General features: G+C 43.3%; 1 protein-coding gene across 3 annotated transcripts in view; it reads right to left on the bottom strand.

Annotated features, from left to right (window-relative positions):
• The window catches only part of LOC137412082 (synaptogyrin-1-like), a 37,937-nt gene that overhangs the window by 7,466 nt on the left and 11,759 nt on the right, over positions 1–18,712 (bottom strand). For all 3 annotated transcript variants that reach the window (XM_068097335.2, XM_068097334.2, XM_068097333.2), the window contains exon 2: positions 11,713–11,947. In XM_068097335.2, the coding sequence (XP_067953436.1) occupies positions 11,713–11,947 (235 nt within the window). The remainder of the gene's footprint in view (positions 1–11,712; positions 11,948–18,712) is intronic.

An 18,712-nucleotide genomic window follows, 5' to 3' on the forward strand; every position in this document is an offset into this window, starting at 1 on the left:
GAACAGAGAGAGGGAGTGAAAGAGCGGAAGAACAGGATTTTAGGACCCGTGGGCTGATGCCGTCAGGTCCAGTTGCAGAATCAGAGTCGAGGGTTGACAGAAACTTTTCCACCTTGTCAGGAGGAAAGGACACAGAGTCCAGGAGCAGCTGGGTACGACTGGGTACGGTGGGTACAGAGAGGGATGGGTTTGGGACACAAGATTTAGAGGCAAACACAGAGTTGAGGCATTCAGCTTTTTCACGTGCGGAGTCAGCTGTGTAGCCATTTGAGGTAAGGGAGGGGATGGAGGGGGAACAAACACCAGAAACACATTTGACCAGACGCCACCAGGATTTGGAAGAGGGAGACAGATAAGAGAGTTCGGTCTTAAGAACGGAGAGTTCGGGACTTGACTGAGCATGAACAGTTTTGTACAGAAGAATGGGCACATATTGCCCATTCAAGGTGTGCAAAGTTGGTAGAGACTGATCCCAACACTCACAGCTGCAATTGCTATCAAAGGTGCTTCCATCAAGTATTAACTCAGCGGGGTGGACACTTATCCAACCAAGATATTCTAGTTTTGTATTTTTAATAAATTCTCTGAAATTTGTGGAATTTGTTTTTCACTTGGAAGTTGTGGGTTATGATGTGTAAATAAAGCTGGAAAAAGACTGATGTAATGCAATTTAATTCCAGGCTATAAGGCCAGAAAAGGTGAAAATTTTAAAAGGGGGTGTAAGACTTTCTATAGGCAATATAATAGCCAAAAGAAAGGATCAAGGATCAAGGATCAAGAAAAATCAAACAGAGCAAAACAGGATCAAGAAAAATCTGTTATTAAAAAAAACCCTATTTTATTAAATAAAATAAAGGAACTTGGACACAGTAGGAAGCAATTTGGCCTACCATGCATGTGCTTCATTTACACCCCATCAATTAGTATGGTGTATTCATTGCCTATGATTCTAACCCAATGATATCAACCGAATCAAGACAGCTCAAAGGAAGAGTACGCACACCTCCACTTGCTCCAATACTAACCCAGTGGTTTTGGTGCAATTTCATTTTGATTGGGCTGTGTCAAAGGAAATAATTGTGAAGCCATTCGTTTTACCATTGCAAGGAAAATCCAGTGCAATAATTACATGGAAAGACAAGGCAATAATTTTTTTAGCTGGGAAAAGAAAATGTCATTTGATGGGCCTCGCTGAAGGAGTGAACCATAAAATATAAAACGTCAAACTCTCTTGGCTCCAGTCATGCAGAAGTGAATTATTGATGAAGGTTAGTGAGTGGCAAACTTAAAGCACTTACATCATGCTCTTTCTTGAGTTACAAAGACGACGAGGTCATGGAATCTCACAATAAGTGACAAAATTCAGACAGTGAGTACTTCGAAATAAAAGAAAGTGCAGATTCCAACATGATCAATAAAGAGAAAATCTTTACATAGGAACGTATGACAGAAAAAAAGTATTCAAAGTATATGTATGTTCTGATTATTATTGTTATGTGGAAGGGGAGGGGAGATTCATATCTAGACTGTGGTAAATGTAACATGGTCCATGTGTTTTGAGTAGATTAGATTGCCATGAATCAGGGACATGTCAGATTAAGTCGTTTTGTCACACGTGTTACGGATTCGTCACTTCCGTTGTTGTGGTTTTCATCCACTGTAAACATTTTTGATTCCATGTACTATTATTGTTTTCAAAAGGTTTATTGTTCATGAACTGTTTTCAAAAGGTGAAAAAGTTAGAGTTAAAAGAAACAGGAAACCGGATCGGGAACCGGACGACGACGACGAGGAAGAAGAGAAAAAAAAGAAGGCGGAGCGAGTGAGTCGGACAAGAAGGAGCCGAGCTACTTGGAGGTTTGGAGCGAACGTTTATGAACGAGAGTCACGAATGAACTTTTGGTTTCCCGGGAAAGGAATTCCTGCGACAGAGTTGTTATCGCTGTGACAGATCAACCTGCGTGTCAGGTTTTGCAGTCGATTCCGAAGAGAATCATCGTCGGGCCGTTACATCTCGAGTACGGGCCGTCGGTCATTTTGACTCGCGCGCTTTGCGCGTCGCGCAAGGTTTCTTTGGTTCGCTTCAGCCGTTTTCACCGCATTCAGACATTTATCTGGTGTGGGTGTGTGTAACGTGGATTTTGAAGATAAATCTGCGGGTCGCCGATTTGGAGCCGTAAAATGTCCATACCCGAGAGTGTGATTTCTCAGTCGCCTTGAGGGCACCTTTGCGCAGCTTTGGCCGCGTGGCTGTGGCTGTCATCCGAACGGGATTCTGGTCTCGATTAGACATCGTTCTGACGATCGCTGGAGCGGATCGACTTCGGCTTGATGCCGGAATACGACTTTGGCTTGATGCCGGAATACGACTTTGGCTTGATGCGGGAATAGAGACATTGGGAATCTTCTTCTTTTCGCTCATTTGGAGCACAGCGAGTTATATTGTACGAACCTGATGGTACCATCATAGGAATGATATACTATTTGTTGTACAATTGATTACTATTGTTTTTGTGTTGTTATTCTTGTGTGACCTTAATACAATATTTGTTTGTTGGTAACAATTGGTGTGGTTTCACCATTGATCTTTGACACAGAATAACACATTTTTCTGCCGTGACTCCTCTCGGGGCTCGGAGGTACACCGTGACCGGGAGTTGGGGAGGAGCACGTAACACATGTGATGCTGAGGAAGCAGCGCATGCAATTTATAGACTGGCTAGTCAGGGTAAAGTTGGATGAGTAACCACCTCTTGTTTTTAGGCTGGGATAGGTTAGGACTTCCCATCACAAAAAGGTACACGTCACATGCTCCTAGATGAGGTTGTTGGAGAAAGGGAATGATTTCATATCAACTGTGACAATGGATTCCATGGCCTTGCCGATTATTGGAAGTAGGCTGATGGGTCTGTACTTAAGGGTATCAGTTTTTGCACCTTTTTATGCAATGCAGTGATGTTGACTGATTTCCAAGCAGATGGAAGATGACCGAGCACAAATGACATGGTGAAAAGGACAGCGGGAAGATGTGCAAGCGCAGCAGAGCAGGATTTTAGGACACATGAGCTGATGCCATCCAGTCCAGTAGCAGAGGCAGAGTCTAGGGATGAAAGAACATTCTCAGGTGCAAATGACAGTTGGGCAAAAGAGAGAGAGAGAGTCCAGGAGAAGTTGGTTGCGACAGGGAAGGGAAGGATGGGTACCGAGAGTGAGTGGTTGGGGAAACAAGATGTGGAAGCAAACTCAGAATTGAGGCCTTCAGCCTTCCTACGAGTGGAGTGGGCTGTGTTGCCATTTGAAGTGAGGGAAGGGATGGAAGAAGAACACACAAGAGACAGGCTTAACAAGGCGCCAAGTTTTAAAAGAGAGAAGCAAGTTTGAAAGTTCATTCTTGAGGATGAAGAGATGTTGTTTTCTCGCTCTCCTAAGTGACATAAACTTGTTGTAGATGTTTTTGAATGCACTGAGATTTCTTTCGGTCATATTTGCCTTCCAGGAAGAGAAGGAAAGTCGTTTCAGAGCAACTACCTCACCACATGATTCAGTGTGCCATGGGTGGGAAGAAGGGTAGGATAATTGAAGACGAGATGGGATTAATCTGTTCATGAGAGACAGAGAAGGTTTCTGTGGAAGAATTCCCATGCTGATTTAACATTAGAGGCAACAGATATGGGAGACCAGTCTTGAAGAGAGATGGCTGCTTGCAGTCCATGCCAATCTGCCTCAGTGAAATGCCAAACTTGCTGGCACTGAGGCAGCTCTCCTATAATATCCAGAGAGATGTTCACTTTCACAATCCTATGATCAGACGAACCAAATGGAGCAGAGGAAGAGGAGACATTTGCGGGAAAGATAGTCATTACAAAGTCCAGAAAAAAGGATTTGCCATTGGGAGACCGGAGAAGTCCGGGTTGGAAAGTTTACATATCAATTCAGTCCCATGGAGTCACAAAGGTCCTTTGCTGAGATGCCATGGCTGGTGAGAGAGGTACCAGCACCCAGTGAAGTTGCATGGTGGCAATTGAAATAACCACATATGAGGAAGAGAGAGTTGGGATGAGTGGTGAAAAGTTTGTCAGAGCGAGACAGAGAGACAGAGAGACAGAGAGAGACAGAGACAGAGACGTCACTGTATTAGGTGTAAGGAGAAGGTACAACACACAGATGAAGAAGAGGTGGGAATGGAGGGGAATTTGCTGCCAGAGGTACTCCTGGTGGTTTGGAGGTGTAAGATCAGTACAAGGGCAGTGGGAAATTGATTTATTGATGTGAAGTGCAACTCCGCCACTGGGGAGTGGTTCAGGTCTTTTTAATTGGAGGAGGTGTGCTGTGGAAGGAAGGATTCTGTGAAACAAATGATGTCATGGGATGGGAGATAAGATCGCTTGTTAATCGCACAAAAAAAAAAAAACACAGTCAGAGCCACGACCTAAATCCATGAGAAAAATGTGTGGCATGACTTGAAGATTGCTGTCCATCAATGCTCACAATGCAACTTGACTGAGCTTGAACAGATTTTGAGAATGGGCAAATATTGCCCAATCAAGGTGTGCAAAGTTGGTAGTGACCTATCCCAACAGATTCACAGCTGTAATTGCTGTCAAAGGTGCTTCCACCAAGTATTACCTCAGGGGGAGGGGGTGGGGGGAGTGAGGGGAAACCAAATGCAACAAGCATTCTGAGTATTGCGCTGCAATACATGTACCCTACCAAAGTTTAAAGTGCCATAACTTTGTCAAAAATGATCGAATCTGCAAATTTATACACGGTTGATGCTGGTTTTCAAACTTGATCTGAGGTATGCCGAGACACGTGTGTCACGCCTCGCCTCGTTGATAAGCCCATAAGATCGCTCCGTGGAGCAGCCTGCACGTATTGCACTGTGTGAATTATATAAATTATTACCAACTCACGGTCTGAGGTACTGGCGATTCAAGAGATATCCTTTAAAAAAAATTTTTTTTCGTTTAATTAACGATATCTGCCAAACCACGTGCCCTATCGCAAATTCCAAAAGGACATTTTAGTAGACTGACATGCTGAACAGATTTGTGAAGTTTCCCCTCGATTGGATCAAAAATGAGGGAGGGGCTCGGTTTTAAAGGTTCATGCTTAAAAACGTCAACTCTGAAACCATCAGTAATTTATTATATTTTTCGGTTCACGATCAATGATCGGTGTGTATATATATATATATATATATATATATATATATATATATATATATATATATATATATATATATATATATATATATATATATATATATATATATATATATATGTTGCTCGGCTTGGCTCAGCCCCTCCGGAAAGCGCACGCTGTGTCGCGCTGTTGACGTTCGCGAGACGAGGCTGAGGACGCGCAGTGCAGCTTGAGGAGAACTCGAGAATAAACGAGATATCCTTAAAAAAAAAAATATTTTCGTTTAATTAACGATATCTGCCAAACCACGTGCCCTATCGCAAATTCCAAAAGGACATTTTGGTGCTGAACAGATCTGTGAAGTTTCCCCTCGATTGGATCAAAAATGAGGGAGGAGCTCGGTTTTTGAAGGTTCATGCTTAAAAACGTCATAACTCTAAAACCATGTGACGCATGATGTCATGCTCGATGACTTTTGTGTTCGTCATGGGTATGCGATTCTGCCTGCAAAGTTTGGCCTCGATCTGTTCAGCCGTTGCAGAGGCAAAAGGGTTTTTGTGTTTTCACGAAAAACAATATGGCGGCTGAACCACGTGAGCTGTGACGTCATAATTACCATTAAAATATTCTACAGACCGAGTCCATCATATGGTGAAACTTTTATCTCAATCGGTCATACTATTGCAGAGAAATTCGTTTTTAAAGGAAATTAAAACTTAAAATGGCACCGAGTTAAGGATCATCAGAATTATCAGAATTACCAAAGTTCAAAGTGCGATAACTTGGTCAAAAATGATCGAAACGTCGTGAAGTTCGAACTTGACCTGTAACTTATCATGAGGAAACCATGTACCAAGTTTGAAATCATTAGCATGAAGCGTTTAGAAAAGAAGTCCGGAAAACTGTTCTTTGCGTGACAGACTGACAGACTGACAGACTGCGTGCAAACCTATAGTCCCCTCCGGTGTACACCGGTAGGGGACTAACAAGCATTCTGAGTATTGCGCTGCAATACATGTCCCCGACCGGCAGTCTGTCATCCAAAAAACTGTTGGGGAAATTACCAAAGTTAAAAGTGCCATAACTTTGTCAAAAATGATCGAAACGTCATGAAGTTCGAACTTGATCTGTAACTTATCATGAGGAAACCATGTACCACGTTTGAAATCATTAGCATTAAGCGTTAAGAAAAAAAGTCCGGAAAACTGTTCTTTGCATGACGGACTGATGGACTGACGGACTGGCAGATTGACAGACTGACGGACTGACGGACTGACGGACTGATGGACTGACGGACTGGCAGATTGACAGACTGACGGACTGACGGACTGATGGACTGACAGACTGAGGGACGGCGTGCAAACCTATAGTCCCCTCCGGTGTACACCGGTAGGGGACTAATAAAGAGAAAGAGAAAAAAAATCCAAAAAACAAATGGAAGCAAGTAGTTAAATGTCATTCGAGTTGATAACTATCAACTGAAGTCAGCGGAGGCATTATGTTTTCAGGTTGTCTGTCCGGCTATCCGTCCGTCCGTCCGTGATAGGTTTTCGTTACCACGATAACTTGAGAACGGCTGAAGGGATCTTAGTCAAACTTTGTGCAGGTATGTATAATTAGGTAAAGATAAACTGATTAGATTTTGGGGTCACGAGGTCAAATGCCAAAGGTCAGAGGTCATGTTAGGTAAAGAATAGTTACCGTGACAACTTGTGAACCAGTGATGGGATTCTGACCAAATTGGTACAGTTATGTAGAATGATGTAAGGATGAACTGATTCGATTTTGGAATAAAGAGGTCAAAGGTCAAAGTCTGTAGTATGTCTACAACTTGAGAATGAAGTGATCTAATTCAAACTTGGTACAAGTACAGACCTGGCATTTAATATGGAATATTTTTTTTTTCTTGACTTGGGTTTACTTTCTTAACTCAGTATATCAATCTGGTGAATTTCTTTTACACTTTGGTGATTTATTTGTTAAAAGAACCATGTCACTGATTGTCTGTCGCAGCAAGAAGTCAACAACAGGATTATATCACAGGTGGCGTGGCAAAATGTACGGACAGGTGCATTTGATGATTGGCTTCACAGTCAGGTATACAAGAGTTGTTGCGTTCTGTATTAGTGGAAAACAACTGCTGCACATCTCCAAAAGTTATTGCCGCTTCCTCTGGAGATGGTCGGTCAACTCGACAATGCTGTTTGTCATTTAGTAGTGGCTTTACGAAATTCCGGCATGAAACAGCGTGCTATTGCTCGGCAGTATGGTATCACTCAAGGTCAGGTGTCAAAGATCCTGAAACGAAATGCTCAGAGGGGTGTCCCTACTCCAATACCGAGGCCAGGACGTCCCCGCAGAACCACATGGAGGGATGATCGCCAGCTGCACCGGTTAGTCCGCAATGGCCGTACCAAGTCAGCTAATCGGCTTCGGGCTGAGTGGCAGCAACTGACAAATGTGCCTGTATCCAGAAGGCTAGTCAACCAACGACTGGTTCAAGCAGGCTATCGTGCCAGGCGTCCCCTGAGAAAGCCACGCCTGACCAGACAACACCGCCAGCGCCGATTGCAGTGGGCCAGAGAGCACCGTCAATGGCATCCAGGACACTGGAATCACGTGATCTTCAGTGAGGAGTCTAGATTTCTGGTCTATCGTCAAGATGGCCGCGTCCGAGTGCGCAGACAAGTGCATGAAGCCTACAACAAAAATTGTATAGTGCCAGGAGTCCAAGCTGGAGGTGGTGGGGTGACGGTTTGGGCTGCTTTTCATGCAGGGGGCAAAACTGACCTGGTTGTTCTGAATGGAAACCTGAACCAGTTCAAGTACAGGGCCATTCTGGAAGAAACATTGCTTCCATTTGCTCGTGCAGCCTTTCGAGGAAACTTTGTCTTCCAAGATGACAATGCACGGCCTCATCGTGCTCGCATGATCTAACACTTTCTTGCTGACTGTGGTGTAGAGCATATGGAGTGGCCTGCCATGTCCCCGGATATGAATCCGATAGAGAACTTGTGGGCAGAATTAACGCGTCAAATCGACCACTTGGACCAGCAGCCGACCTCTGTGCGTGAATTGCAGCAGGCTATTGTCACTGCATGGCAAGCGATTCCTGTCCAAACCTTGGCAAATCTCATGAACAGCATGCCTCGACGTGTACGTGCTCTCCTGAATGCTCGTGGGGGTTACACGAAGTACTGAACTGTAATTTTACTGTCCGTAATCCCAGTCGTAATTTAACTTTTGTTTTTGTTAAAAAAGAATTTGGCTAATGTGCAAAATAAAGAGATACTTCTGGAAAGCGTACAGAAGTTTAACACAGTACTGTCCATGAATTGAGTTCGATATCAGTTTATATCACTTTCAAGGATCAATTTATTTGTTTCGAAATGTCAAATGTGGTTTTTGTTTCTTTTAAAAGTCACATTAACAAAATCTAGAATAATTTCAACATAATTCCAATGAACTTTTGGTTCTAAGACATCTTGAAAAGTAAGTTCACCCCCACAAAAAAAATATTCCATATTAAATGCCAAGTCTGTATGTATGAGTATAATGATGTAAAGATTAACCGATTCGATTCTGGGGGCAAAGTTCAAAATTTAATCAAAGCCTCTTCTCAGTGAAAGACATATGAAAGCCCGCTTGGAGTTTGCAAAAAAGCACCTAAAGGACTCTCAAACTATGAGAAACAAGATTCTGTGGTCTGATGAAACCAAGATTGAACTGTTTGGCTTCCGTCTGGCCACTCTGCCATAAAGCCCAGATCGGGTTCTGGAAGTTTCTCCCATCTCCACACAAGATCTCTGTAGCTCATCCAGAGTGACCATCGGGCTCTTGGTCACCTCTCTTAACAAGGCCTTTCTCCCCCAATTGCTCAGTTTGGCCGGGCGGCCAGCTCGAGGAAGAGTCCTCGTTGTTCAAAACTTCTTCCATTTAAGAATTATGGAGGCCACTGTGCTCTTGGGAACCTTCAATGCAGCAGAATTTTTTTTGCAGGCTTCCCCAAATCCGTGCGTCGAAACAATCCTGTCTCTGAGCTCTGCAGGCAGTTCCTTCGACCTCATGGCTTGGTTTTTGCTCTGATATGCATTGTCAACTGTGAGATATTATATAGACAGGTGTGTGCCTTTCCAAATCATGTCCAATCAATTGAATTTACCACAGGTGGACACCAATCAAGGTGTAGAAACATCTCAAAGATGATCCAGAGAAATGGGAGGCACCTGAGCTAAATTTCAAGTGTCATAGCAAAAGGTATGAATACTTATGTCAATGTGATATTTCAGTGTTTTATTTTGAATAAATTTGCAAAACTTTCTAAAATCCTGTTTTCTCTTTGTCATTATGGGATATTGAGTGTAGATTGATGAGGGAAAAAATGAATTTAAACGATTTCAGCACAAGGCTGCAACATAACAAAATGTGAAAAAAGTGAAGGGGTCTGAATACTTTCTGAATGCACTGTATATATATATATATATATGAATGAATGAATGAATGATCGTTTTGAAGGCCATTTTTCCCCGCTAGAGCAGGGGTAAGCCTTGCGGGCCCCATGACAATCATGGTTCCCTGTTTGAGGCAATGTTTTTATGGCCGGATGCCCTTCCTGGCACCAAACCTTAGTCGCTTATTACGATGCGCAGGGATACGGTGTACCTATTCTAAACCGGGGTACACACCGGGATCGTTCATCCCAGCAAGCTGGTACTCAATTTGCCGACCTCGGAAGGATGACAGGCTGAGTCAACACCCCTGGTGTTAATTTAGCGATCGACCGGGATTCGAACCCAGGATCCTAGGATCCCAAGCCGGCACCCTAACCGCTAAGCCAACACCAGGCTTTTATATATATATATATATATATATATATACACAAGTTCAAAACACACCTGGTCACAAGTGTGCCGCACTGACCGGGTCCTCAGTCGAGGTCCTCAGCATCATCCCGTTTCGGCCCTTCAACCTCGATACGGACAGCTAAGGTGGGCCAGCAGGGGCACATACACATCCACATGCAGCAACTACACCTGGATGCATTCATACTCCCACCCCCAGCCAGTGCGAACGCAGACTACAACAACAACACCTCCGCATCCAGAATCCACAGCACCAAACAAACAAACAAACATGGTGGAACACTCAAACACCCACCTTTATACCCTTCACCACTCACCAACAAAACACACCAGATCATTCATACACACACATACACACAACACCAACCAACCAATCACCTACCCTTACAACATACACCACTCAACATACAAAAACACACACTCATGCGAAAATTAATACACACCCTCACCCACTCACTCATATACACAACATAAGAAATAATAATAGTTAAAAAACAAAAACAAAAAAAAAAAACACACACAAACCAAACTACACCGTTCGACGTGCCTCCATAAACATCCTCCATATCCAAAATGAGCCTTTCAAGGCAACCTGGGCCACCTTGTCACACATCCTCCTTCTTTCTGTCCCACACACTCCCAGCCAAGCAAGAAATGCAGAAAAGGAATTGCCAATATACCCTCTACACCCCACCTCAAATGGCTGACACGAAACTCGCCAACCCGTCTCCCACTCTGCCTCCAGCTCACTGTACTTTCTTCTCTTCCTCTCGTGCACCTCCTCCATGTTCTATTCCCAAGGTACCGACAATTCCCCTCAGATGACCTGTCTTGTCAAGATGATATACATATACATACATGTGTGTGTGTGTCCCCTCATGGATTAGTGTTACCACATTCAGGCTGGAGCACCAGCTTGCCACTTATCTTTACTTGAAAGGCTCCAGAAATGCATAGTCAACCTGGTTGGTGTGGAGATGGGTTCAACTCTTCAACCATTCTCTCACTGTAGGTCAGTTGCCACTTTTTGTTTGTTCTCCAGATATTTTCATGGCAAATGTTCTGCTGGATTTTCTAACTTGGTTCCTCCCGTACGAGCGTTTGGATGCAAGACTCGGGTGGCATATCTGCATATTCATACACTTCAGTTGATCGAAAGTGCAGACCAAAAGCCAATGTCGATAGTTTTATCCCTCGTGCTGTCTCGCTCTGGAATTTACTACCTGTAACGTGCTTCCCTATTATCCTATGATCTACTCAGCTTTAAGAGGAATGTTAAATCCTACTTCCTACATATTGTAGGCTTTATCGCATTTTCTGACTTCTGCTACTTCCTGTGTCTTGGATGTTTTCTTGTTTTTTTTCTTTTGTTTTGCTTTATCCTTATCTTTATCTAACCTTCCCTTAACCCCTTACCTAGAGTGGTTTTATCGATTGTTTGGGGTGATTTCATATATATGTATATATATATATATATATATATATATATATATATATATATATATATATATATACTAATGACCATAAAAGGGAGATGAAATAAAGAAATATGTCAGGTGTTGAATACAAATTTCCTTATTTCACAAGAAAGATCATCCATTATGCCACAATATCGACATCAGAATAAATGAAAGCAGAAAAGGGCGATGTTTATGCAGAGACTGTGGACATTTGGGGTGTAACCTCAAGTAAAGTTGGTACTTACAGGAGCAGACTAGGTCAGCAATGACAACGTACTTGCGGTCTTTAATACTGCTCATTTGTGGAAAAGCAACATCCAGAGCAAGGAAAGCAATGCAGGCGAGGAACGCGAATACACCCACGACAACACCATAGTGACACGCATTGGCATCGTGATTGAAAACGCATTTGAGGCTTGCACTTCCTGCATTGATGTATCCTTCATTAACGATGCAGCCGAAGACTATGATTGAGAAGAGCTACAAGGAGAAGTGAGGAGACATGCAGGGGCAGGGGGGAATTAAATGGAAGCATTATGCAAAAATTACAACAGCTTCTGGTACAGGTAACACCGAAGTTCTAAAATGCTCGGGTAAAATGGGAAGTTCAACTTTGAAATCTATCAGACAGCATGCAATTAGCAACATTGTAGATTATTAAACTAAATACTGCCCTGTCTAAAGTCCATGTTCATTCAAAGAGTGAAGCAGGTCACCCAGAACAAATGAACACTTCTGGAGATAAGAATCAACCCTGGACAGGTCACCACTGCACTGTCACACGATGCTATTGCCTGATCTCTTATTTTTGCTTTGAAATAGGATGGTTCGGACATACCTCTGGAGATCATGCAGATGTGTATATGCAGGTCTCACTGTGCGATAAAAGAAGCTTGAAAGATGATGACATCATTAAACTGGAATTGCCAAGAGACTCACAACCTCAAGAGATTCAGAGATAAGCTCATATGGCCCAGCATGTTATCCATGTGTAAAATGAACTTCTCAAAGAGGGGAAAAAAAAAAAATCCTGATTCAGCCCAAAGGCTGAAGCAGCAAAGTGTTTTTCACTTGGTAGCACCATGAGGAAGACAAATAGATTAAGGAGGTGCACAAAATGTGTACAGCGTGAAGGGCGAGGCAAACTGTTGATCGGAGCTTTCATAACAAGTCTCTGCTATAAACAAGCAAAACTGAAAATAAACAAGAATCAGCCATTTCCTCGAACTTTGCCAAGCCTTTTAGAGCACGCTTACACAAGAAAATATTGCATCAGGTCTGAACCTGGAAAAAAGAGGAAAGTGGAAGGAAGTGGAAGTGAGAAGATACTCTTGCATTTCAAAATATACTCATTTTCTCATTCTGTCTTTATAAAGTTGTCATAACTCGGCATGTTAATTCTTGGCGTGCCATTTGGACAGAATAAGGTTGTAATCGGTCAAAAAAGGAATTTGTAGTTTGTTCAAGTTGCCGGTGAAAACTCACTTTACTACTTGTTAGTGAATTACACTGTCGGATCTTAAACATCCACCTATAACCAGTGCTGGCAGACAGGTCCTCCAGCTTAAAACGTCTTTCCGATGCATGCCACACATAATGTGGTTGGGGAAGGATCAGGGGGTGGACACAAAACATCAGCATGCCATTTTATAGCTGGGTTGGATTTCTAACCCAGGTTAGACAGCTGAGAGGCGAGAGGGCCTACTGCTAAGATATGTCTGCCATTGGACCCCTCTGCCAGCACTGGTCATTGATGGAAGTCAAACATGTAGAGAATGGTGTCTTTTGTGAAGAGTAGGCAAGTTACTGAAGGTACCCTGAACAAGTTCCAAAATCCTGCCTTGAAGCACTACTATTGTGGCAAAACCAAAACTAATCAGCACAAACTTTACTTTCAATCTTGATATCTCTCTGTCCGCCATTACTCCCTCCACCCTCCTCCATGCATTCACACCCACCTGAATCCTCCTCCACACCTCTGACTTACCATCCACAGTCACTGTTCTACCCAGATACTCAAACCTATTACCCTGTCTGATCTCCTCCGGTTCTAACCTGATATTCATTTATTTTCTCTGCTGTCCGACCCACATCACCTCAGTCTTCTCCATACTCATATTAAGCCAATGTTTATCAAATGCCTTCTTCCATTCCCTCAGTACTTCCAGTTTCACCTGCCTACTCTCCACCACAACAGCCAGATTGTCTGCATAAAACATCCTCCTTAGAATACACTCATGTTCACCTTCCTGCTTACCAGCTCCATCATGATAAACAGGCATGGGCTGAGAATGCTTCCCTGCCTCAAACTGATGTTCACATTGAACTCCTTGGACAATCCAGGACCAACCTAAACTCTTCCCTTCGTTCCCTTGTACATCCCTTCAACCAACCGAACTTGTGCTTCCGGCACTCCCATCCATCTCGGTGACACAATCACCATCTCTCTCGGGACAGTGTCGTGGGCTTTCTCGAAGTCCACAAATCCCAATGCCATTTCACCTTGCACCTCCATCCTCTTCTCCACCAGCTGTCTTAGTGTGAACATCACATCTGTCATTCCCCTACCCTTTCTAAACCCCCGCCGCTCTTCTCCGATCTCGATCTCCACGCTCTTCTTTATCATCCCTTCCAGATATCCTCTCATGCACCTTCATAACGTGACGAAGGAGCGTAATGCCTCAGTACTTTCCCGGATCTTGAACATCTTCCTTCCATATCGGCACAATTAATTCAGTCCTACACTCATCCGGAATTTTTTATTTTTTTTTACTCATCCGGAATTGAACCCTCTCTCATACGTACATTTAACAGCTTCTTCGTCCCACTGATTCCCAACTTCTCCCGCTGCAATTATCATCTCTGTACACACCTCATGAATGCCTGGTACTCTTCCTTTCTTCATCCTCTGCAATGCTGTCTGCACGTCCTCCTCTGTGATCTCCACATAACATGGTAGCTCCAGCTCTCTGATGCTTCATTCTCGGTTCAGGAGCTCCTTGAAATATCATTCATACACATTTAATACCGCCACCTCTCGGTCACTAGCCCACTGCCACCATCTTTAATCGTCACCCCTTTTTATGTCCTTACTATCCTCCTCCCTGTCATTCGCCAATTTATAGATCATCTTCTTCCCCAATCCTCTTCCAACTTGTTGTACACTTCCTCTTCAGTATCATTCCTCGCCTTATCCATAGCTCTCGTTGCTGCTTTTTTATTTTGCCCATACAGGTAGAGCAACCCTGCATCCAGTTGCTTCACTCGATCCTTGATCTTCTTGATCCTCTACCAAACCCCCTTTTCACTAACTGCCTTCACAACTTCCTCCATCCAGCATACCTCGTTTCTATCCTCGATGATGCACCCTTTCCTGATGTCCTTCCACACAAAACCTCTGCAATTCCAATAAACCCATCTCCATACCTCTCCCACTCCTCCTCCAAACCTTCTGCTTCTTCACTAAGTTGCTCAGACTTGGCCCTCATCCTCTCCTTGTACTATACGACGACGTTGCCCAAACACTTCCCCACCTAATAACCTTCCGACTCCTTCTATTAACCTCCCTCCCGTTCTTCATCCGTAGCACAAACACCACAGGTTTGTGCTGGGTGGAAAATGCTCTCCCACCACTGGCTTACAAACCTTAACCATCCTCAGCTACCGCTTCCTTACCACCACCAATTCCAGTTCTGTTCTGTGCTGTGCTGTCCACTCCTATAGGTAATCTTATGGCTTTCCCACTTTTGAAAGAATGAACCAGCAATGGCCATCCCATTCCTCACCACCAGCTCCACCAGCTCTCGACTCTCTCTATTACTCGTTCCCCAGACAAATGTACCAAAACAATCCTCTTCACCCATCTCCATTACTCCCACATGTGCATTAAAGTCCCCCACAATGCAGAGCAGCACCTCCAGCTCAACCATTCCCATCATCCTCTCCAGTGCGTACCTGAATTCCTGCTTCTCCACCTCAGTCCTTCACATTTGTGGCCCATTTATACCGACATAACATACATAATTTGTTTCTGCATCACCACCCATGCCATAACTATCCGTCCCTCCCATCTTTCCACTCTGACCACCTGCTTGCTGATCTTTTCCGATATAATTATTCTCATGCCATTACTCCTTCCATCCCCACCCGCGTGCAATCATATCCTCCTCCCAACCTCCTTACCCTGTCTCCTTTTCATCTGGTCTGCAGCACACACAACATTTCCAACCTTCTTCTCTTCATCATATTCACCACCTCAAACCCTTTCTCCTGCATTGGTCCCACATTCAAACGACCTATCCGGACCTTGCTTCTGAACCACTGCCCACCTGGCAGGGCAAATATCATTTTGATAAGTTTGGAAAGCTGTGGTCATCAATTAGCAGTGCTGCCTGGGCTGACCTGCTACCTGCCTTCAGTTTGTATTTATTTAAATGCTTCCTCATCTGGTCCCTAATTAATGTCTCCAACACCTTATCTGCAAATTAAATGAAGCTAACAGGTCTATAGTTCCCCAATTATTCTCTGGATCCTTTCATAAATAACGTTGTTACATTTGTTACTCTCCAATCCTCCCTTACCTATCCTGACTCCAATGAGCCATTGAAGGTATCTGTTAATATCTCGCTTACTTGCCGAGCCACCTCCCTCAATACTCTCGGGTGCATATTATCTGATCCCGGTGCTTTATCTACTTTTAGCTTTTTTAGCTGTTATTTTACTTCCTCCACTCCGACCTGGATATTCTGTAAAAGCCCAATGCCACCTCCATGATATATACTCTCAGCTATTGGCAATTCTCCTGCCTGTTCTTGTATAAACGTTAAAACAAAATACCTGTTTAATAAGCCTGCCACCTCTCTTTTGTCACTAACCACTCTCCCTGTGCTGTTCCTCAATGAGCCCACACTTGTCCGAACCTGTCCTTTACCCGTTATGCAAGCTTACTTAAAGAATGCCTTGCTATTATGCTTTATATTCATAGTCATGTCCTTCTCATACTCTCTTTTGCCTTCCCAAGTTATTTTATGTACTTGCCTCTGCTTATGCCTTCACTGATATAAATTTAACACCAGTCCTGTTATTTTATAACAAACTAGCCGAATGCACCCGGCGTTGCCCGGGTTCTTTTTGAATGAATTTACTACTGTAATTCAGCTTTTACTCGCGGCCATGGAAGATTGACTACTATAATTCAGCTCAGCTTTTAATTGCGAAATGGGCCGAGCCCGGCCTCACCACCTAGCCTATAACCTTCCCCAGGGCCCGTCCCGACATTTTTAGTTCTTTTTGAATGAATATACTACTACAGTTCAGCTTTTACTCGAGGCCGTAGAAGATTGACTACTATAATTCAGCTCAGCTTTTAATTGTGAAATGGGCCCAGCCCGGCCGAGGTGGCCTCGCCACCTAGCCTATTACCTTCCCGGAGCCCATCCTGACTTTTTGTTTCAGAGGTTTCCTCCCATCTTTCACCGTTCAGGAGATTAGCACGTGCAGGCAAACAAACAAAAACTTTCTTTTATACAGTTACGTGAAAAAGTAAATACACCCCATGTAAAGTTTTGACTTTTTCAACATATTTCAACAGACAGCTATTTGATCTTCATTTCAACAATATTGATAGATAAAGGTGATATATTATAACAAATATCATAAAACATTTACATTTTGTAGTCCATTGTATAATTTAAACAAACATAAATGCAAATTTCGCATGTGGAAAAAGTAAGTGCACCCTTGGCTCTAATCGGTGGTATTGCCCCCTTTGACAGAAACAACCTCAAGTAGGCGTATCTTATAACTGTCTAACAGTCTCTGACATCGGCTGGGAGAAATTTTTGCCCACTCCTCCATGCAGAATTCTTTCAGCTGTGCGATGTTTGAGGGGTTTCTTGCCTGCACAGCTCGTTTCAAATCCCCCCACAACATCTCGATGGGATTCAGATCCGGGCTTTGACTTGGCCATTCCAGAACCCTCCATTTCTTTCTTTTCAGCCATTCCTTGGTGGATTTACTGGTATGTTTAGGGTCATTGTCATGTTGCAAGGTCCACCTCCGGTTGAGCTTCAACTTTCCGACAGATGGCCTCACATTATCCTCAAGCACCCAGTACAATGAAGAATTCATAGTGGATTCGATGATGGTGAGCTGCCCAGGCCCTGATACAGCAAAGCTGCCCCAAACCATAATATTTCCACCACCATGCTTTACAGTTGGTATCAGGTTATTGTGGTCAAATGCTGTCTTTGGTTTTCGCCAAACATGTCTTCTGGTACTGTGGCCAAATAGCTCGACCTTTGACTCATCTGTCCCAAGCACATTGTTCCAGAAGTGCTGGTCTTTGCCTTGGTGTTCATTGGCAAACTTTAGTCTTGTCCTGATGTTCTTTCTGGACAGCAAAGGTTTCCTCCTGGCATACCTCCCATGTCGATCAAATTTTTGCAGCCTCTTTATAATGGTAGACTCATGCACTTTGACATCAACAGTGGCAAGAGCTACCTGTAGGTCCCGTGATGACATTCTGGGGTTCTTAGAGACTTCTTTCAGCATCGTGCGGTCTGCTCTCGGGCTGAACTTGCTGGGGCGGCCTGGCCTGAACAAGTTGGCAGTTGTTTGGAATCTTCTCCACTTGTAGATGATCTTCTGGACAGTCGAATGATTGATTTGAAATTGTTTGGAGATCTTTTTAAATCCTTTCCCAGACTTGTAGGCATCTATAACCTTCTTTCTGAAGGCCTCAGAGGGGTATTTTGATCGACGCATGGTGACGCCGCACACTTCAACAACAAAGAGCAAACCAAACGAAATGTCTGAGGTTTAAATAAGACAGGTTCCTCCAAGATCCTCTCTAACGATGTTCTAATCATTTGCACCTGAGCTGGTGCACCTGATTGTAATTTTAGGTATTTGAAGTAGTGATAAATGTATGGGTGTACTTACTTTTTCCACATGCGAAATTTGCATTTATGTTTATTTAAATTATACAAAGGACGACAAAATGTAAATGTTTCATGATATTTGTTATATTATATCACCTTTATCTATCAATATTGTTGAAATGAAGATCAAATAGCTGTATGTTGAAATATGTTGAAAAAGTCAAAACTTTACATGGGGTGTACTTACTCTTTCACGTCACTGTATATATACTGGCTGAAAGCACCCGGTGTTGCCCGGGTTATTTTTGAATGAATTTACTACTATAATTCAGCTTTTACTTGCGGCCGTAGAAGATTGACTAAC

Source organism: Myxine glutinosa, chromosome 3 (assembly GCF_964187855.1).
Source record: "Myxine glutinosa chromosome 3, kmMyxGlut1.1, whole genome shotgun sequence".
NCBI classification, from domain to species: Eukaryota; Metazoa; Chordata; class Myxini; order Myxiniformes; family Myxinidae; genus Myxine; species Myxine glutinosa.